At 34.5% G+C, this 23,117-nt stretch overlaps 1 protein-coding gene across 6 annotated transcripts in view; it reads left to right on the forward strand.

The window, feature by feature from the left end:
• Positions 1 to 23,117, forward strand: part of DIAPH2 (diaphanous related formin 2) — a 1,085,411-nt gene that overhangs the window by 276,336 nt on the left and 785,958 nt on the right. For all 6 annotated transcript variants that reach the window (XM_072744409.1, XM_072744404.1, XM_072744407.1 and 3 more), the window contains one exon: positions 17,410 to 17,549. In XM_072744409.1, coding sequence (XP_072600510.1) covers positions 17,410 to 17,549 — 140 coding nt within the window. The remainder of the gene's footprint in view (positions 1 to 17,409; positions 17,550 to 23,117) is intronic.

Genomic DNA, 23,117 nt, shown 5'->3' on the forward strand with positions numbered 1-23,117 from the left:
AATTTTTTTTTTTTTTTGTTACTGATTCAGTTTTTTTCTTGGTTATCAGTCTGTTCAAGCTTTTTATTTCTTCCGATTTTAGTAGTTCATAGGTTTCTACAAATTTTTCCATTTCTTCCATATCGCCCAATTTTTTTTTCAGAATATTGTCTTAAAATTGTATTTCTGTGGTGTTGGTTGTGATCTCTTTTCTCTTTGTGATTTTATTTATTTGGGCCCTTTTCTTTCTCATATATCTGGCTAGGAGCTTATCAACTTTATTAATTTTTTTGAAGAATAAGCTCTTGGTTTCATTCATATGTTTTACTGTTTTTGTTTTTTTTGTTTTTATCTCATTTATTCCCAACTAATCTTTATTATTTCTTTTGTTCTGCTGGCTATAAGCTTTATTTGTTTAGGCATAAGGTTTGGTTGCATGTTTGAGTTTTTTCTTGATTCTTGACTTACAACTGTAGTGTTAAATACTTCCCTTTTATGACTGGTTTGCTGAATCCAAAAGGTTTTGGACTGTTGTGTTTTCATTTTTTATTTGTTTCAATGTATTTTTTTATTTCTTCCTAAATTCCCTGGTTGACCCATTCATTCTTTAGTGGAATGTTCTTTAACCTCCATGTTTTTGTGGTCTTTTCAAATTTTTTCTTTTCGTTGTCTTCAAGTTTCATAACGTTGTTGGAAAATATGCATGGTATTATCTCAGTCTTTTTGCATTTTTTCAGGCTTGATTTATGACCTTGTATGTGATCTGTTCTAGAGAATGTCCCATGTGTACTGGAAAGGAATGCATATTCTGCTGCTTTAGGATGAAGTGTTGTAAATATGTCTGTGAAGTCCTTCTGGTCCAGTATGTCATTCCTTATTGGTTTTCTGCTTAGATGATCTGTCTATTGATATAAGTGTTAAGTTACTGTCCCCCATTATTACTATATTATTATCAATTAGTTCCTTTATGTTTGTTATTGTTTTATATATTTGGGTGCTGTCACTTTGAGGGCACAAATATTGACAATTGTTAGAACGTCTTATTGGATAGACCCCATTTATTATGATATAATGCTCTTTTTTTTAAATCTCTTGTTATAGTCTTTGGTTTAAAAGCTAGTTTGTGTGATAGAAGTATGGCTATTCTGGCCTTGTTTTGACATCCCTGTGCATGATAAATGTTTCTCCTTCCCCTCACTTTCCACCTGCAGGTGTCTTATAAGTCTAAAATGAATGTCTTATAGGCAGTATGTAGATGGGTCTTCTTTTCTTATCCATTATGATACTGTATAATTTGATTATAGCATTGAGCTTATCTACATTCAGAGTGATTTTTTTAAAGATTTTATTTATTCATTCATGAGAGATACAGAGAGAGGCAGAGACATAGGCAGAGGGAGAAGCAGTCTCCCTGTGCAGCCTGCTTTGGGACTCGATCCCAGGACCCTGGGATCACTACCTGATCCAAAGGCAGATGCTCAATCACTGAGCCAGCCAGGTGATCCCAGAGTGATTATGGATAGATACTAAGTTAGCACCTTTGTATTACCCGTTAAAGTCATTATTTCTGGAAATTTCCTCAGTTTTTTTTCTAGTCTTTGTCACATTTAGTCTTTCTCTCCCATGGAAAGAGTCCCTTTTAATGTTCCTTGCAGGGCTGGTTTAGTGGTCACTAACTCTTTTAGTTTTGGTTTCTCTGGGAAACTCTTTATCTCTCTTTTTATTCTGAATGAAAGCCTTGCTGGATATTCTTGGCTCCATATTTATATGCATTCAGCAGTTTGAATATATCATGCCATTTTCTTCTGCTCTGGCAAGTTTCTGTGTACAGATCTGCTGTTAACTTTCTGGTCTTCCCTTGTAAGTAAGGATTGCTTTTGTTTTGCTAACTTTAGGATTTTTTTCTTTATCTCAATGTTTTGCCAGTTAAACTACAATATATCTTTTTGTTGGCCTGCTTTTTTAAAAGTTTGATGGTTGTTCTCTGTGCCTCATGGATTTGGTTTTCTTTTTCAGTACCCTGATTAGGGAATTTTTCAGCTATAATTTCTTTAAATAAGGGTGCCCACTTTTCCCTCTCTTCTTCTTTGGGGACTCCTATGATAGGAATGTTATTATGCTTTATCGAGTCACTGACTTTTCTAAGTCTCTTTTCATGATCTATTATTTTTCTCCTCTTCTTTTTAGCTACATTATTTTTTCTAACTTTATATCATGTCTGACTTCTTCATTCCTCTATTTCTTCCATCCTTGTAGATGTTATGTTCACTCAGTTTCAAATCTCAGTTATTGTATTTTTTATTTCTACCTGATTGATATGTCTCTCTTTCTCTACAAAAGGAACCCCCTACTGTCTTCTATGGTTTTCTCAAGCTAAGCTTGTATCCTTATGATTGTTGCTTTAAATTCTGGATTAGGCATTTACTTATGTTATTTAGATTAGATCCCTGGCCAAGACCTTTTCTTGTTCTTTGTTTTTGGATGAGTTCCTTTCTCAGCATTTTGTCTAGGTCTCTGTCTTCTTCTGTTCAGAAAGCCTTTTAATGTTTTCTGCTCCTGAGAGTGATGGCTTTATAAAGAAAAGGTCCAGCGCCTGGCTCTTTAGGATGTGTCTCTGCTGTATGCTCTGCATTATGCTGCTCTTTCCCCTCAGATAAATCCTCTGCAGAGTTTCTCCTTGCCTGCAGTGGGGAGTGCTTGTATGTTGGCTAGGGTTTGGTGATTTTTAACTAGGTGTGCTTCTAGTATGCTTGTTAAAAGAGACTTGATGTTATTTCCACTACAGCTGAAGCTTTGCAGAATTCTGGTCTATAGGTGTGGTGCCTGCAAGAGGTTTGTGCTGGTCTTTTAGGGGAGGGACCAGCTGTGTTGGTTTTCAGGTACTCTTACATGAGAAAAACAGTAGCAGCAGAGAGCAGGTTAGCTGAATTCGGTGTAAGAGGTTTTGGCCACCAGTGTTGGCACTGTGCTGTTCCTAAAGTAAATTTATGCTGAGAGTTGTGAGGTAGAAATGGCTGCAGTCAGCTCCCTTGTCTCTGGAGAGGTGAGTGCTTGCTCATTGTTTATTGGCAAAGCCTTCCCAAAGGAGTGAACCATCTCCCCTCCTGTTTCCCAGGCATTCCTCAGATCCCTGTTTTCACCTGGTCATATCTGTCGCATCTGCCCAGTTCAGTGCCCCTTAGGCTATATCCCAGGCTTCCCAGCTGAGTTTTAGAACTCAAAGTTTTAGGGATCTGGTATGGTGGGGACTCATGCTGGTTCTCTGTTGGGAGAGTATCATTGTCTTGGAACTAATGCAGTTTTGTTTCAAAAGGGAAGTAGCTCCAATGCACAGGGCCATGGAATTTGCAATAAAAGCAGCAGTGAGCTTGTGTCCAAGTTAGCCACACTTAGCATGCATGTCTGTGTGCCCATCATGAGGTGAGTACACTGTTGCTTGCCAGCAGTTTTGTCTCCAGAGAGAAAATACTATCTCTTCCAGATGTGATCCAAATGGGAGGAACCGTTTTTCCCAGTATATCCCATTGATTCTTAGATTGTGTTGTCTGTCTGTGGGCTATTTGCCTTCCTTTTCCACAGGATCACTGCATTGCCCTCTGGGCTCCACAGCAGCCACACCGGGGACCTATAAAACTCCAGTCTTTGATCCCCTCTGGTTGTAAAACCTTTCCAAAATCAGCCCCTCTTGGTTTCCCAGCATTTTCATTGGGGAATTGTTTTCCTTGTCCATATCTTTCTGTGCTCCACTCTCTCTCACCTTTCTCTGTGAGCAGGGTCCCCCCCCCCTCCTCTCAGCATCTGTGATCCAATCTGATTCTTCTTTAAGCCACATCTCTGCACCTCCTAACTTCCATGATATGCCCTCTTCTCTCCCTTTAGTTCCACAGTTTGTTCTGTAAATCCTCAGATTGATTTTTGGGTATTCAGAATTATTTGATAATTAGCTGTGTTTGAGGGAAGAGGGAAGCATAGGGTCCTTATATTGCTTCACTATGTTTACTCCCCCACCCGAGAATCTGGTTTTAAAGTATAGTACATGGGCAGCCCTGGTGGCCCAGCGGTTAAGCACCGCCTTTGGCCTCGGGTGTGATCCTGGAGACCCAGGATCGAGTCCCATGTTGGGCTCCCTGCATGGAGTCTGCTTCCCCCCTCTCTCTCTCTGTGTCTGTCATGAATAAATAAATAAAAATCTTAAAATAAAATGTAGTACATATAATACATAGGATTACAAAGGAAACTAATTATACTTAAATATGCTTACCAAATTATTTTTTAAAGTAAAATAAGAGAAATAGGTACTTTTGTATTTACACAAAGACTTGTATGCAGATATGCATAGCAGTTTTATTCATAATAGAATAAAATTGGTAACAACCCACATGTGGGTTAGAGATTCATTATATTTTACATTTCTAATAGTATATTTCCTGAAAGAATGTCTTAAAATATTTGTTCACCCTAATTGCTAAATACTTGTTTTAAAAGGAAATATGGGCAGATTTGAAGTATGGAATAGATCATATATTTATTTTGTTTCAAATGCAAGAGATGCATCACAGATTTATTATTATTTATAATTACAGATTGGCTGATTATAAATACAGCTAAATATTTTAATTAGCTTTTAAAATTATTATTAAAATTATTTAATAGTGGTTTAGCTTTTCCTTGTTTTTGTCTCTGAATGTGTGTATAAATCAAACAAGGTGGCTTTTTGTAAGAAATGCATTTCACGGTTTTGAGTTCATTAGACACTCTGCTCAGAGGGGAGTCTGCTTCTCCCTCTGCCTCCTGCTTGCTTATGCCTCTCTCAAATAAATAAATAAAATATCCACCCTTTTGTCTCAGTTAATGTTAATAAATTAAAATTTATTATGTATTCAATTGAGCAATTACTTGATGTTATTATGAAGTATTTCCTCCATACTCTACAAACTAAATATGTGTTTCACAACAGAGGAAATAAATTAGGGTTACAGAATTTAAATATATTTTTAGAGGTTCTTTATACTTGACATTTCTAATAGTATATTTTCTGAAAGAATTATTTAAATATTTGTTCTTTGATGGTTTTAGATTCTATGATTTTGGGGTGAAGTGCTTCATCTAATGTTTGATGTATAGAAACTTCAATAAGTAAACAATACATGATTTCTCATAAAAAATCCTATACTTTAAACATTTTAGTTAATCACATTTGTATGAGCTTAGTCAAATCCTTTTGGGGGCAAATAGTATGTATAATTTAAAGAATAATGATTTTTTTTCATTATTTTAGCATAGTAAATTCACTCGAACAATTATAACAGAAGCAAACAATTCAACATAAAAGAATTATACAGTTGCAATATATAGATTTATTCTCTGAGGAATGTAAAAAAGATTGATATTAGTTTGTTAGAGCTGTTGTAATGAATACCACAGATTGGATGACCCTAACAAGTATTTATTTTCTTATGTTTCCAGAGGCTAGAGGTCCAAGATCAAGCTGTCCATAGTGTTTGTTTTTTTTCAAAGAACTTGTTCTTTGGCTTATAGATGACCATCTTCTTCCAGTGTCTTCATCTTAATGCATTTTTCGTATTGGTAAAACAAAAACAAAAGCAAAAACAAAAACAGAACACTTTTTTTTCTGTCCTAGAATTTCATATATGTTCTTTTATTTTGCCCTCTGAAATAGTCTTAATTAAAATCATTATGTCCTGCAATGGAAAATGACAATATGAAGTTGTCCCATGATAATACTTTTCTGTATAAGTTTTATCTTACAGATCCTGAGTTGATAATATGTAGTATCTTTTATGGTGTATATTGCAAGTAATTTAATGAATTTTTACTGAAAATTTTGAGGGGGGCACTTGGGATGAGCACTGGGTGTTATGCTATATGTTGGCAAATTGAACTCCAATTAAAAATAAATAAATAAATAAATAAATAAATAAATAACATTATTTGAAATTTTGTAATATATTTATGTAAAATATCTTTTTTTGAATAAGTGAATTAACTTTTACTGTCCTTTTATGGAATGTGTTTTTTTAATTGTACTCAGATAAGGAGTTAATTAATTTGGTAATACATTTGAATAAAAGAAAAAAGCCTCATATATATACAAACATGAACATACATAAGCATATAGATAGACAGAAACAAAAATTATACCTGAAATGTGTTTCTTATATAACTGGAGAGAAGCCATCTGAATTTTTAGCAATATATTCAGTTGGATAGCTCACCAGATACATCACTATTACAATATATAGGTAGATTGGCTTTAACCAGGCTCTTGTTTTGTTTCCTTTTGCTACTGAAACTCAAGGAACAGATGATGTGGAAATTGAGTTTTCTATTTCTTAGGCTTTTAACTTATAAAAGCCTCCCAAAACAATATTGTGATCCCTGGTAGATATAATTCCAAATTTGCCAATGTGTAACATTGCTTTTTCTGAGAACTGCAATGATAGATAAGAAACTCAGTGAATAGTGTAGCAGAAGAAAACTGACTACATTATGGTTTATAAATCATGGTCAGTAACAATAACATTATTACTGTTTACATGACAATATTATTGTCTTTCATATTTGAAGATTATACCACTAATAGTAATTGCTATTTGTTTGTAGGCTATAGTTGAAAATATTCATGTACAATTCAATATTTCTTCCTAGTTTTTGCATCAAGATAACTTTACAACTTAGAAGTATGAATTTTTAACTCAAATTACAAGTAAATGTTTATTTACAATGAAGAATGACAGACCATGCTAAGCCTAAGTCAATCAAAATTCAGAAGTGATGGTAAAGTCTTTTAAGGGGAAATTGGGAAGATCCAGAGTAGGAGGACTCTGAATTCACTCTATCCCTTGTTTTCAACTAGATATCCACATCCAAGTTAACAAACCAAAGCATGTAATCCAAAGATTGGCAGAACAAACTTCATAGCTAAATATAAACAAGAAGCTGCAGCTGAAAGTTTACATAGCTCAGAAAGGGGAAGGGAGGCTGCCCAGAGGAGGAACAGAGCTGCATAGAGAGGGGAAGAGAAACAGGTCCTCAATCCAAGGAGCTCACTCAGGAAAGACCAGTCACCATAACTTTTGGCTTTGAAAACCAGAAGGGGCTGAGGTCTGAGAGTTTACAAAACTCTCAGTCACACTAGTAACCTAGAGCTTTTAATGTCCGGGGACTCAGCAATGAGTGAGCCCTGAGGGTGAGTGATAGATAGGTTGTGACCCTTTAAGACAAGGAGCCTGCATGGAGAGGCAATTTAAAAATGCCAGTTTTCACAATGCTGGTGCCAAATGGGAGACAGATCTGTTTATACTTAAGAGTATGTTGGTGGACTTGTCCAAAAATAAGGAAGCTGATACTTGCCCCACTTCCCAGCATATACACAGAGCTACCTGCCAGAGGCAGGGCTGTACAGACTTTTGCTACCTAACGCCTAGCAGTATACCAAGCCCAAAAGTTCTCCTGAGGAATAGCTCATTCCTAGCCTTCTCGAAAATTTTGTTAAAGATGCACATGTACCCTAATCAGAGACCAGCCACCAGTGTACAGCTGCCGCAGTGTACTGCACAATCCCCCATGTTGTCCAGCTTTGCACCCCAGGCACTATCATGTATGCCACCTAACTGCATGTCCCTAGCCATGTTTGTGCTGCATCAGGGAGCTGCGATGTATAGTTCCAAGCCACCTGTGCCCAGCTATGCAAGGGAAAGCATAGTACCCTGCACTCATTTGTGCATACCCACTTATTATTCTGCATGATGCCCAGCTGCCAGGGGTATGGCTGCCCCCATTCACACTGCATGGAGCTGCCATGCTGGGCCCAACTGCCATATCGTACCCAGTTGTGCACCCCCAGGAACCTTCACATGCTGGACCCAGCTGTATGCAGCCATGTACCCTTGGCAGCTCTGGCATGCAGTACTCATTCACTACAGTGCATTGAGGGATTCAGCATAGGACTAGCAACTCAACACAAATTTGCTATTACTGCTACCTCACTTCCTAGTTCCCTAACAGGCACACCCCACAGAGCTGGCTGGCATTAGTCCTACTAACACCACAGGGAGGAGAAAAGCCCACAACAGGTGGGCTCAGTGCTCAACACTCAGTGCTGATCACTGCCCTGAAAGGAAAAGTGACTCAGACACAAGAGAGTAGGGCATAAGCAACACACATAGGATACTCTCCTGAAGGGTCAGGTTCTGGTGAATGGGGGTACACTGCACTGCATGGCACCCTAGGACCTTTCCTTCATAAAGTCACTACTTTCATGTGCAGAAGACACAATTAACTTTCTTAACCACAGCAACAGTCACAGAGAAGCAGAAAAAAAATGGAGGTAGAGAAATTTATCCCAAATGAAAGAACAGGTCAAAGCTACTGCCAGAGAGGTAAATGAAACAGAAATAAGTGATATGCCTGGGAGAGGATATATAGTAATAATCATAAGGATACTCACTGGACTTGAGAAAAGAGTTGAAGACATAAGTGACACCCTTAACACAGAGATAAGGAATAACAGAGCAGAGATAAAGGACACAATAAATGAAATGAGAAACATTCTTGATGGAATGTCAGGATGGAAGAGGGAACAAAAGGAATTACTGACTTGGAAAACAGAGTAATTGAAAGTAATCAAGCTGAACAAAAGAGAAATGAATTATTCAAAATGAGAATAAACTTAGGGGATACTGACTCCATCAAGTGTACTAACATTTGTATTATAGGAGTCCAGAAGAAGAAGAAGAGAGAGAAAAGGTGGAAAAAAATTTATCTGAGGAAATAATAGCTGAAAACTTCACTGTTCTGGGGAATGAAACAGATATCTAGATCTAGGAGCTACAGAGAACCCCCAAGAAAATCTACAAAGGTGGATTCACAGTAAGAAGTATTATAATTGGCAAAATACCATGATAAAAAGTCTTAATAGCAGCAAGGCAAAAGAAGTCAGTAATATGCAAGGGAAAACCCATACAATTAGCAGGAGAGTTTTCAACAGAAACATTTCAACTCTGGAGGGAGTGGCATGATGTATTCAAAGTGGTGAATGGGAAAAATTTGCAGCCAAGAATATTCTGTCTAGCAAGGCTATCTTTCAGATTAGAAGGAGAGGGAAAAGAGTTTCCCAGATAAACAAAAATTAAAGGAGTTCATGACCACTCATCCAGCTCTGCAAGAAATATTAAAAGGGACACTTTGAGTGGAATGGAGACAACCAACCATGACACTTTTGAGGTGTGAAACAAAAAAATCAGAAAAAATGAATATTTTTGTAAAAAATCAATGAACAAACAATAATAGGATATAAAAACCTAATAACATATACTTAGAACATGGGGAGGATAGAAGAAAAAATACACTCAAACTTAAATGGCTATCAACTTAATATGGATAGATATATACAGAGGAGGTTTTATACAAACCCTAAGGTAACCAAAACCATTAATAAATGTGCAGAGGAAAAAGAGAAAGCCAAATATATCACCATAAAAATCAGCAAAACATGAAAGATCAAAATCTTCAGAAACAACTACAAAACATAAAATGGCAATAAATAAATATCAGTAATTATTTTGAGGGTGAATCAACTAAACATTCCAATCAAAAGACAGAGGGTGTCAGAATGGATTTAAAAAAAATAAGACGCATCTATATGCTGCCTACAAGAGACCCATTTTAGACATAAAGACACCTAGAGATTGAAAATGAGAGGATGGAGAAAAATCTATCATGCATATGGGTATCAAAGAAAACCAGAGTAGCAATACTTACATCAGAAAAAGTAGACTTTAAAACAAAGACTGTAACGAGACAAAGATGGACACTATATAATAATAAAAGGGACAAGAAAAAACAATTGTAAATATTTATGACCCAATCTGGGAGCTCCCAAATACATAGTATTTTAAGTCCTAGTCACAGAAATCAGACAACAAAAATAAGTAAAATGGGGGACACCCGGGTGGCTCAGTAAGTTAAGCATCTGCCCTTGGTTCAGGTCATTATCTCAGAGTCCTGGGATCAGGCCCCACATTGGGCTCTCTGCTCAGCAGTGAGTCTGCTTCTCCCTCTTTCTCTTCCTCTGTGATCTCTCTTACTCTCACTTTCACTCTCTTTCAAACAAATAAATAAAATATTAAAGAGAAATGTATCCAAATAGGTAAGGAAGTAGAACTTTCAGTATTCATTTCTATACACCAGTGATGAAGTAGCAGAAAGAAAAATTTAAAAAACAATCATATTTACAATTGCACTTAAAATATTAGGATTTCTAGGACTAAACCAAACCAAAAAGATGAAAGAAATAATCTTTCAGTATCATTTATTATTATTTCTTTAGCTCTTTTAGGAGTAAAGTGAGGTTGTTTGAGATTTTTCTTACTTCTTGAGGTAGGCTTGTAGTGCTATATACTTCCCTCCTAGGGCTTCTTTTGCTGCATTCCAAAGGTTTTGGGCCATTGTATGTTCATTTTCATTTGTTTCCGTGTATTTCTTTTCTATTAAAGTTTTTATATTAAAGATTAGAGCAGAAATAAATGATATAGAAATGAAACCCAATAACAACAGAATAGCTCAATGAAAGCAGGAGCTGGTTCTTTGCAAAAATTAATAAAATTGAGAAACCCTTAGTCAGACTTATCAATAGGAAAAGAGAAAGGATCCAAATAAATAAAATCATGAATGACAGATATCACAATCAACACCGAAGTAATACAATTATATGAGTAACTATATGCCAACAAATTATCCAATCTGGAAGAAATGGATGCATTCCTGGAAACATATAAACTACTGAAATTGAAAGAGGAAGAAATAGAAAACCTGAACAGATGCATAACCAGCAAAGAAATTGAATCAATACTAAATGATTTCCAACAAATAAAAGTCAGGGCCAGATGGCTTCCCAGGTAAATTATACCCAACATTTAAGGAAGAGTTAATACCTATTCTTTTCAGACTATTCAAAAACATAGAAAAGGAAGGAAAACTTCCAAATCCTTCCATTCTGTGTGGCCAGCATTACCCTTATAATGATAGTTAGTGGAGACTCCACTAAAAAAGAGAACTATGGGTGAATATCCTAATGTACATGGATAAAAATTTTTAATGAAATCCTAGCAAACAATTCAACAATACATTATAAAATCATTTACTGTGACCAAATGGGATTTATTTCTGCATTGCATATGTGGTTCAATCTTTGCAAATCAATGATTATATGCCATATTAATAAAAGAAAGGATGAGGACAATATGATCACTTTAATAGATGTAGAAGAAGGATTTGACATAGTACAGCATTCATTTATGATAAAAGCCCTTAACATGATAGGTTTAAAGGGAACATACCTCAGCATAATAAAGACCATATATGACAAACGCACATCTAATATAATCCTCAATGGGGGAAAACTGAGAACTTTCCTCCATGGTCAAGAATAAGACAGGGATGTACACTCTTACCACTTAACATAGTACTGGAAGTCCTAGCCACAGCAATAAGACAATTAGAAGAAATAAAGGTATCTGAATCATCAAGGAAGAAATAAAATTTTTACTATTTGTAGGTGACATGATACTCTATATAGAGAAATGTAAAGATATCACCAAAAAAAACTGCTGGATCTGATATACAAATTCAGTTCAATCACTGGATACAAAATCAACCTAAAGAAATCTGTTGCATTATAATATACCCATAATGAATCAGCAGAAAGAGAAAATAAGGAATCAATCCCGTTTATAATTGTACCAAAAACAATAAGTACCTAGTAATAAACCTAACCAAAAAGTTGAATGACCTGTATTCTGAAAATTATAAAACACTGATGAAAGAAATTGAATAATGAGAAGCACATGATTGGTTCAGATGGTTAAGCGTTGGATTCTTGATTTCAGGTCAGGCCATGTTTTCAGGGTCATGAGATCAAGCTCTATGTTGGACTCTATGCTGAGTGTGGAGCCTGCTTAAGATGGTCTCCCTCCCTCTGCCCTCCCACCCCCGTGCTTGATCTCTCTAAAAAAAAAAGAAAATACAAAGAAATATACTACACAATGAAATGAAAGGACAGTCCATACTTATGAACTAGAAGAACAAAGATGTTAAAATGTCTGTTACCCCAAATTATGTTCATATTTACTGCAATCCCTATCAAAATACCAACAGCATTTTTCACAGAGCTAGAACAAAAAATCCTAAAGTTTGAATGGAATCACAAAACACATGGCATAGTTAATGCAACTTTGAAAAAGAAAAGGTAGAGGCATCATAATTCCTCACTTTAAATTATATTACAAAATTCTAGTGATCAAAATTGTCATAAAAATAGATACATCTTTGAAATAGGATAGAAAATCCAGAGATTTTTTCCTCAACGCTATGGTCAATTAATGTTGGATCAAACAAGAAAGACTATTCAATGGGAAAAAGACAGTGTCTTCAAGAAATGGTGTTTGGAAAACTGGATAGCAACTTGGAAAATAATGAAACTGGACCACTTTCTTATTCCATACACAAATAGAAATTCAAAATGGATTAAATCTCTACTTGTGAGATCTGTAAGCATCAAATTTCTAGAGGAGAAGATAGGTAGCGACCTCTTTGATATTGGCTGTAGCATCTTTTTTCTTGATCTATCTCCTGTGGCAAGGGAAACAAAAGTAAAATTCTTGGGACTACATCAAAATAAAAAGCTTATGCTTAGCAAAGGAAATAACAAAAAAAATAAAACGTAACTTACAGGATATAAGAACATACATACAAATCATGTATCTGACAAAGGGTCAGTATCTGAAACTATAAAGAATTTATGAATCTCAATACCCAAAAATCAAATAATTCAGTTAAAAAAATCTTAGAAGACTTGAATAGACATTTTTATATAAAACGCTTACAGATGGCCAAGAGAACTATGAAAATATCCTCAACATCACCTATCATCAGGGAAATGCAAATCGAAACTACAATGAGCTATCATTTCACATCTGTATGATTGGCTAAAATAAACATCACAAGAAATAGGAGGTATTGAGAAGATGGGGAGAGAGGGAACTCCTTTTATACTGTTGGTAGTAATGCAAACTGATATAGTCACTATGGAAAACAGAATGGAGTTTCGTCCAAAAGTTAGAAATGATCCAATATTGTCACTATGATCCAATATTGTCACTATGATCCAATATTGTCACTACTAGATATTTACCCCCAAAGTTAAAAAATACTCAAATGTATACATGCACCTCTATGTTTAGAGTATCATTATCAACAATAGCCAAATTCAAAAATAGTCCATCACCTGAGGAATGGTTAAAAAAGTTGTGGTATATACAATGAACAATTACTCAGCCATAAAAAAAGAATGAAATCTTGTCATTTGCAATGACATGAATGGAACTACATAGTATTATTCTGAGTGAAAGACATCCATCAAAGAAGGACAAATATAAAATTTCACTTGTGGAATTTAATGAAGCAATGGAAGCAAGTACTAGGGAACAAATAAAACACACACACACACACACACACACACACACATACACACACCAATCAAGAAATGGACTTTTATTTAAGGAGAAGAAAGGATGGTTACCAGAGAAGTTGTAAATGAGGTGAAAGGAGGGTGGATTACATAGGTCGTGGGGATTAAGGAGTGCACTTGTGTTGAGTACTGGGTGTTGTATTTAAAAGTTGAATTACCATGTTGCATGTGAAAGTAATAGAACAGTATGTTTTCTAATTAGAATTAAAGTAAAACTAAATTTAAAAAATAGTGATATGAGAAGTAGTATCTCCAATGCAAACCTAAAATGTTCTTTTAAGAGTATTATTTGATTTTAATACTAACATTTCATGTCAGAATTAAGGGTATGTAAACATTAAACTGGCCCAAAATATCTTTTGTTTTTTTGTGTAGTATCCTAGAGTAATATAGGCACAGTCACAGTGACAAGTATCTCTGTCCTAATGATTTTCAAATTAAGGAATTGCTTCAAATTAGGAAAGCTTTTTGTTAACCTAGCTTTGGAATGGCATGATATATGCTAATTGCTAACTTTGTCTGCATTATTTTTTAAAGATCAAATGGGCACAGTGGTAATTTTCATTAATCTCATACAGAGCAGCTAATTAAAATTCTCATTATTATCTCTCCATTATCTAGTTGTTTCCTTTGTTCAGTATCAGAACAGGATGTTAATAATGTCATTCTTGGATTATAGCCCTATTAAATATAGTGAGAATTAGTTTATTGCACTGTTTAGTTTTTCCATGATTTCTTTAACATTTTATTGCAGCATATTGATTGTGCTGAAGATATTTTGTCATTTAGAATAGAGATTTTATAATTCAATACTTAGTGCTTTAATTTTTTATACAATATTGGGAGAAAGGGACATGTGGTGGAAAAAAGAAATAACCAGAGTACCAGAATATTAGTGTTTTATTCTTGAAACCTCACTAATTAAGGGAACTTGGACTGTCACCATGATTTTCTATTTCTGTAATGATGTTATTAGATGAGCTGATATATAACAGTCAGCTCATCCTTTGTGTACTATTGTTTTCATAATCTTCAATTATGAACTTACATTAAAACCCTTGAAAGCTTGGTAAAAGTTATTTGTTTTACAAGGTTATATATTTTTTATATTGCTCCATTTTATTGCTACCAGTCCTTATAACCACAGAGTATCCTAAATTACATATTTAAGCCTGTTTATAAGAGTTGGGGGAGTAGGGAGTCCCAAGCCTGGCCCAGTTGTTCCATGAGAAATAAATATCTCAGCTATGACTAGATAGAAGAAGGAAACAAACATTTCTGAGTAACTTACTGTGTTTATGAGATAACACATAGGAAATGCCTGTTTTAACTCTTTATATGCATTGTCTTAATCCTTTTAATAAACATGAGGGTAGGTTTATAATAAATATGATCCCCTATATCATGAATATGCAAATAGGTTTATAGGGATTAGTTGAATAGTCTGGTCAATAATTACCTAGAAGATAAGTGAAGTGGTCACAATTAAAACTCAGTGACACTTTGAGCTCTTTCTAGGATGCCTGCCATACATTGTCTCAATTTACCTGTTCTACACTAGCATTTCTGAGTATATGGTAATGGAATATCTCAGAACCATAATATTGTGAGGTAAAACTAACCTGAGTTTTGAAGCTTCAGCATGTTGAAACTCATGAGACATTCACCTATTTGTTTATTCACAATCAGTTCATCTATCCATTCATTCAAGAAATGTTTTGAGGGGCACTTGAGTGGCTCACTTGGTTAAACATCCAACTCTTGATCTCAGCTCAGGTCTTGATCTCAGGATTGTGAATTCAAGCTCCATGTTCAAGCCCTCAGCATGGAGCCTACTTTAAAAAAAAAAAAGAAATATGCTTTGAGTACTTACTGTGTGCCAAGCATTGTGTTAATATCTGAAGATACAGTGGTGAACAAGGTTGACAAGATTCCTGCCTCATAGAGCTTATGTTTTAATGAGGAAGACACAGTAAACAAGTAAAGTACTAAACAATATAAGGTTACATAGACCTAATACTATAATTGAAATTTAAAATGATGAGATGATTCATGTGGTGGGTTGAGGACTATTGGGCTGAGACTTAGACGATGAGTTAGTAATGGAGATGTCAGGAGTAAGAATCCTTCAGGCAGAAAAAACAGCAAATATAAAGGTTTATATTCTACAGTAATAAACTCATGTACAAGCCTCCAGGGAAGAGTCAATAGGGCCTTGTTATCCATTAAGAGAATGAGTTTGAGGGTCATATGAAAGTGGCCTATGACTGCAGACTCGCAACATTTTATACTCTAAATGTTTACTTGCTATCATTCTTTGTGGATCTACAGTCTTAAGAGTTGAGTAAATAAGTTATAGAAATGTGGAAAGGATTTCATGGGGATGTTTTTACTTTGCCATGTAATGATCCATTCAGTAGAAGTCTTGAACATCTGTAATTCGTAACAAATCAAGAAAAATAAAGTTGTGCACATTACAGAAAATATGGGAGCTAACTATGAAATTGTATTCCTTGTTCTGTAATTGTTATGGTTAGATTCAATAATAGCACACTTCCTTTGAGGCTCACTAAATCAAGTCATTGTGTTAGATACTTCGCATATATGGAGTTACAAGTCTAGAAGAGTGATAGACGCAAATAATGACCCCCTACCCCAATGTCTTAAGTGTTGTAATAGTGATAGTGCTACAGCACTATAAGGGAACACAATTCCCCTACAGAAGACGTTATCAGACTTCAAACATTTACTTACTATTCAATGGAATTTTAAAAAATTTAGACATTGAGAATGATTGACAATTTCTATATTGAGGATGTCTTCTCAATAAAAGTCAAACATGATGAAACCTTATGGAATCCATTTCTTATTATCAACACATTTTTTTTTTTTTTTTTGTAATTCTGTATCCTCTAATGATATGCCTTCTACCAAATTGAAAAACAATGCTTTCCTTATTCTAGCTTGGGTACTTACAGAAACTAAGTGTGATTAGTATGAACTTGGAAAATATGACTCAAACTAGAATTTTAATTCAGAGGAATATATTTGTAATATAGGAATGGGGCAGTTATGATTATACATATCTAGAATGTGAAACTGAATTATTAGTATAATGAATGTGTTGATGATGTTTTCCTCTCAGTCTTTTCCCCAAACTACTTGTGTAGTTATGGCAATGTGATGAAGCTAAGGAGCTGTGATGAGATAATAAATTCTAGAAATAACTTTATGTATTTTATAAATTGAGCTAAATACTAGTCATTATCAGATAAATGCATTTAATGACTTTTTAAGATTAATCTACAACATGGGAGTAACATAGGAAGGAATAGTTGGGAATTAGTGAATAGATTAACATGCTAAGTCGAGACTGTATTGTTTTTCATTTTAATAACTTTTCACTTGTTTTTAGAGGTAAGCTAATTCTCTGATATATTTCAATAGTTTTGGAACATGATAAGGTTTTATATTAAATTTTGGTCACTGTATTTTTTCAAATAGAATATAAGGATCTTAACTAGGTAAATTAACATGATTTGTAAATGTTCATCCTGTGGGTTTAGTAGTATCAGGTAATGTTAATGCCAGTGCCTGGATTATAAATTTAGGCATCCGTGTCAGTGACACTCAATCTCAAGTACATAGTCTGTTTAGAATATGAGCACTAGAAGTGCAATTTCCTTTTAAATGAGGATGAGGAGAGTGTTGGGATATATATAACATGATTTTACCACATCAATTCTATGACCAGGAATTTTTAAGTGCATAGCACTCTGCTCATCTTTTTCTACAGTAAAATATGTACTTATTCATGCATTGTTTTATGTTCAAAGTTATTTTAAAGCCTGTTGTTTATATAAAATGATATTTTTTTATAGGGAGGGCTGAAAAACAGCAAACATGAATGCACCTTGTCTTCACAAGAATATGTTCACGAATTACGATCTGGTATTTCAGATGAGAAACTTCTTAATTGCCTTGAATCTCTGCGTGTTTCTTTAACCAGCAATCCTGTCAGGTAAGTCATTCTTATTGCTTTTATATGATTCATTCAGTTTATACTGTATGTAGTTTTTAGAAATACAATCATTTACATCATTTTAACCTCACGATTTTCTGACTAGCATTCTGATGTTAGCTAATAAAACAGCAATGTCTGATTATAAGTTTGCAAACATTTAAAAAATAGTTAATCTAATATCTTAATAATGTGTAATTTTAAAAATACAAATATTACTTTTTTGTAATATTACTTTTACTTTTTTAGTAATACAAATATTACTAGCTCTTTACCATAGTGCACTGTGTGCTCTTTCATTATATAAAACATGGACCCAGAAGTTAAATATCTACATTTACTTGGCAATCTGTATGCTCAGATAACAATCAGTGTGTATTTTATTTGTAAAACAAATTAAGTATTATGGCTCTGATATTATTTATTTTTAACCTGAGAAATAAATACAGTTTTTTATTCTACAAGTTTTAGATATACTATTCTTATGTTTTTGTATTTTGAGATAGCAAAATTATTTTAACCAGTAAAATAAATGAGAGAAGGTACTAATGAACTCAAAGCTCTATACATTTAGGCTGTTTTTTAACCACAAAGGGTTTTTTAAGGAGTTCTTTACCAGTGGTGGATTCCACTAAGTGATGTCCTTCATTCATCATAACAAAAACTTTAAGTTAATTTTAACCAAAATAAAATGTTTTATGGGGAAAATTACGTTTTCAATGTAATATGAAATCATTCTGGGATATATTCTTATAAATTTCTACAACCCAAAGTTCAGAAAATACTGCATAAAAATATACAGAAATGGTATTTTGATTTTATTCACGTTTTTCTTAATATATAATGGAGCCCACATTTTGTATTTCTCTCTGACCTATTAATAGAACCTTGACAATAATATAGTTTATTTGTATTCATGTAGAAGTTCAAAATATATGATATTATTTATTTTTACCTATAGACATTTGTCAGAATAACTGGAAAATTATAATTCTGTAATAAAAAAATTAAAAAGGCAGTGGTAAGATGTGACTCATTTTGAGTATGATGATCATTCCAAGATGACTGTCTTGTCATTTCTTCTAGAATGCTTTTAGTCTTAATGATTTGAACAAGAATATGAATTCTATGAGAACCATAACCATTTTTGGAACCCCTGCCATGTAAACCTACAGCTCTTTACCATAGTGCACTGTGTGCTCTGAAATTTTCTATTGAAATGGGTGAATAAATGAATATTTAAGAAGTAAGTATACAAGAAGTTGTTGCACTTAGGAATGAAGGAGAGGAGTACCTACTAAAAATGCATTTTTATAAAGATAGCAAGAAAGGCTTGAAACTACATGCAGGGCCTTTAAAATATAGCACAGCAACTACCAGACAAGTCCAAAGAATTATGGGACCAGGTGAGAAGCTGGTAGGTCCTGATTGGCTGGAAGCAGCAGTGTTCTGGTAGGTGATTGGCTCCACAGGTCACATGAGGCTCTTTGTATCAAAACACGTCAAAGCATTTGATTATAGCCTTCTGTAGAGGTTAAAGCACACTTGAGGAACTCACTGGCTAGAGCCAAAACCTATCTCCTAATCTGTCTGAGCTCTCCTCAAGATTAATACGAGTGGGGTTGTGACCTATGCCAGCACCTCTGATGTGGGTGGAGTTTTTGGAAGCAATGAATGGTCATTTAAGGGTCGTGCAGCTACTGCTACTGAGGCCTCACGATCCAGGATGTGAATCTAGGATATTACCTTGTTGTGTAAACCAAATGCTCACCTCCACCCTGGTTGACAATGTCTTCAGGATTAGGAAAATTGAAGTTTCCCAGGCCTCTATTCTGGGGATAATCAGGAACGCAGATAGGGCTTCAAACTACATTTTTAAAATAGAATTGATGATGTGACCACCAAGCTTATTGAGGTCCACCAGTGGCTCGGAAGAAATAAAGCAAAATAGGGGATGTTGCTTCTTCCAGTAGGAGTATATATCAAAGCGATTGGTGTTCTCAAATGTTTTAAAGAAGTAAAGGGTCTTGAGGTATTGAACATCCGTGTTTTGGAGGACATGAATGAGTCCACCACGCATATTCTGGAAATGGTCAATGCACATATGATACTGGATAAAGCCCACCATGTGGCCTCTGGGCCCAGTTGGCCTGTTGTCCCATCAAACATAGATGAGGTCCAGAATTATGGCGAGTACCACAATCTCCACTTCATCCACAAGGAAGTCCTGCATTTTGAATCTTGAATGTCCTCAATAGGAAGGCAACAGTGTGCATGAGCTCCAGACTCAGCTTCACAGCATGAGTGACAGGGCCATCAAGCAAGCCCTTGATTATCTCACCAATGAGGGCCACATCTACCCCACTGTGGATGTGGAGCGTTTTAAATCTGCTGATTGAAGCAGGAAAAAGATTTTTCATTTTCTGAAGATCCTTGCCTCCATCTGTGAGTGAGTTTAATCTGTTGACTTCTAGGAAGTAGATTTTTTTGCAACAAAACATCTCAACTGGCATCCTTTTGAAGCTCACTGCTTTTCCAAATGCTTTGAACTTTTCTGTTTTTCTAACTGTATTTGAAGGTCAGAAGGAGATGGTAATGGATAAATTGACTGGACTTTTTGTTGGATTTACCAGCAAGCAAATGAAAACAGTCCTGTATGAATGGATTTGGGAGAAAAAAGGTTCAGAAGAAAATTAAAAATTATTTGTTGTGTGGGAGCTTCTTTTTCTGAAATGTCCATATATTAGGAGACTATAGATGCAGTCAGGGAACCAGTTAAGAGACAAAAACAAAAATTCTGTTGATTTTACATTAGACTTTCTGTGTTTGGAGTTATAGTTCTATTATCTCTTGCTAAATATAGTAACTGACTAATTTGAATGTGCTGAAGACAACAATTTATGAATTCAGATGCTGAGTTCAATATTTATTGAGTGATTTGCTCTTATCATAGATATATGTTTTTAAAAAATAAAATTATGTTTAACAACTCTTACTACCACAGGTTTATGTTTTATAACAATAAGATTTTACTACCTTTAAATACCAGATCTTATTAATATAAGTTTATGTTTAAAAATAAGATTATAACTAAAATAACAGCAAACATAGGTTATACTATGTTTAAGTGCACTTTTTAAAGAATAAGATTATACTATGTTTGAAAAATGTTTTCTTAAAATGTTATTAAGTTTAGTAATTACTTCAAATATAATGTGGTGATATTTGAATCAAATTGTAGTCTGTTGTAGTTACATGGTTCATGGACCAGACTTTCTGTAAGTTTGATGTTCTGATGTATTCTGTAGAGTACTAAATCCTCAATTTTATATATAACAACGTTTTATTCTTACAGGTTAAGCAAACAAATAAAACTAATTATATGAATATTAAGCTTAGTTAATAACTGATATATTTTTTTAATTTTTATTTATTTATGATAGTCACAGAGAGAGAGAGAGAGAGAGAGAGAGGCAGAGACACAGGCAGAGGGAGAAGCAGGCTCCATGCACTGGGAGCCCGACGTGGGATTCGATCCCGGGTCTCCAGGATCATGCCCTGGGCCAAAGGCAGGCGCCAAACCACTGCGCCACCCAGGGATCCCCAATAACTGATATTTTATTTGAACATTTTATTTAAAATACTTTTTCAAAAATACTGACTTTCCTTTGTGATTTTTTTTCTAATTTCACTTGAAAGCCTTTTGTTTTGTTTTTGAAGATTAATACTTTTAATTATTCAGAATAAATTTTTCTCCTCAATATAATAACACATCCTAGTCATAATAAATAGTACATACTAGTATTTATTAAATTATGTGATACCATTAAATAATGGAATAAAGTAAGTCCTCAGTTATATACATAAAGATGATATCTTTTAAGATACTAATTTTGTTATATTAGTAGAGATTTGGACAGGTAGAAGAGAAAATCATCAGTTGTCTTAGCTGCATTCACAAAAATGAAGTGTAAAACATTGAAAATCCTTTAAGTGCAGCATTGACAGTAATCCATACTGTCAGGAAAACTATCAGAATATGGTCTTTTTTGCCAACCCTTATGAAAACTTGCTATCAATACTTGTTTAAGCTTTCTGAGGCATAAAATTAACTTGTTCTCCCCTCAGAAACAGAAAATTCATAAATGACAATTTTTCAGAAACAACAAATAGTTAATATATCTATTTGTTATTGAAGTCATCAGATGTCTCTGCAAATTCTAGTCTTTATAAACATAAGAAATTCTGAACTACTCTTGAAAGTTTGCCTGCCTTGAGGAAAACCACATTGGAGGAGAAGCAATGAGGGGTGTATTTCTTCCTTAGAATTTCAGTGTGGAAAGATACAGTCTAGGAGATGTGTGAGAGTGTGTGTGTGTGTGTGTGTGTGTGTGTGTGTATCTGTGATATCACACAATTGCAGAAACCCTGAGATCACAGTCTGATATTTTATGACCTTGTAGGTCACTCTCAGAATTGTCTGAGTTGGTTCAAGTGGCCATTGGATGGGTAGCTACTTTTTCCTCACTCTTGGAATATTCCTCCAGAACTAGGGAAATTGTAACCAGAAAAGCCCTTTTTGGCTGTGTTTGTGCCTGGGAACTGATTGATATGTTGTGATGTGTACACCAAAATTAAGGGAGGACCAATCTCTCTCCTTCTGCTATTATCTGGCGATAATTGTCCTTTTTCTCTGTTCCTTGGGGTTCTTTCTAGCTTTATCAATTACCTTTCAGTTCCTCTTATTCTTCTGATTGAAATCATGTGCTTTACTGCAATTCTACTGCAGGTAAGAGACTCCAGTGGAAGAATAGTAAGTACATCTGCCTATAAAATGAATAGAAATCAACAAACATTTTTAGGTTGGGTTATCTTATACATGCATATTTCAGTGGCAGATTTTTAAAATGCATTTTAAACCTTCCACCAACATTCATACTTCCTTTTTAGTTTTGTTTAGAAGGTGAATGACTTGGATAGTGCTCCCCTTCCTCTCCAGTCTTGTCTTTTGGGTTGTTTTTCTATGGCTTGTTGGCATATAAGATGTATCATTTATATTGAAATTGATTCTAAATTAACTGAATAAGTAAATTTGAAAATTTTTTCAAATCAAAGCTAATATTATTACTGTTGTTATTAACTGTTAGTAATCATCTTATTTTACCTACTAAATTCAGATTCATCTTTTGAGTATAATCTGAGAAATATAAATTCTTATATTTTTTAAATTTCTATTTTCTTTTTAAAATGATGAATCAAAAAGGTTAGTTACCACCTCAAGACAGTGTGGTACTGGCACAAAAACAGACACATTGATCAGCAGAAAAGAATAGAAAATCCAGAAATGGACCCATAACTATATAGTCAATTAATATTCAACAAAGCAGGAAAAAAATATCCAATGAAAAAAAAACAGTCTCTTTAACAAATTGTGTTGGGAAAACTGGAAAGAAACACGCAGAAGAATGAAACTGGACCATTCTCTTACACCATACACAAAAATAAATTCAAAATGGATTGAAGACCTAAATGTGAGGCAGGAAACCATTAAAATCCTAAAGGACAACA

The sequence above is a fragment of the Vulpes vulpes genome, chromosome X, assembly GCF_048418805.1.
Source record: "Vulpes vulpes isolate BD-2025 chromosome X, VulVul3, whole genome shotgun sequence".
In the NCBI taxonomy this organism is placed as follows: Eukaryota; Metazoa; Chordata; class Mammalia; order Carnivora; family Canidae; genus Vulpes; species Vulpes vulpes.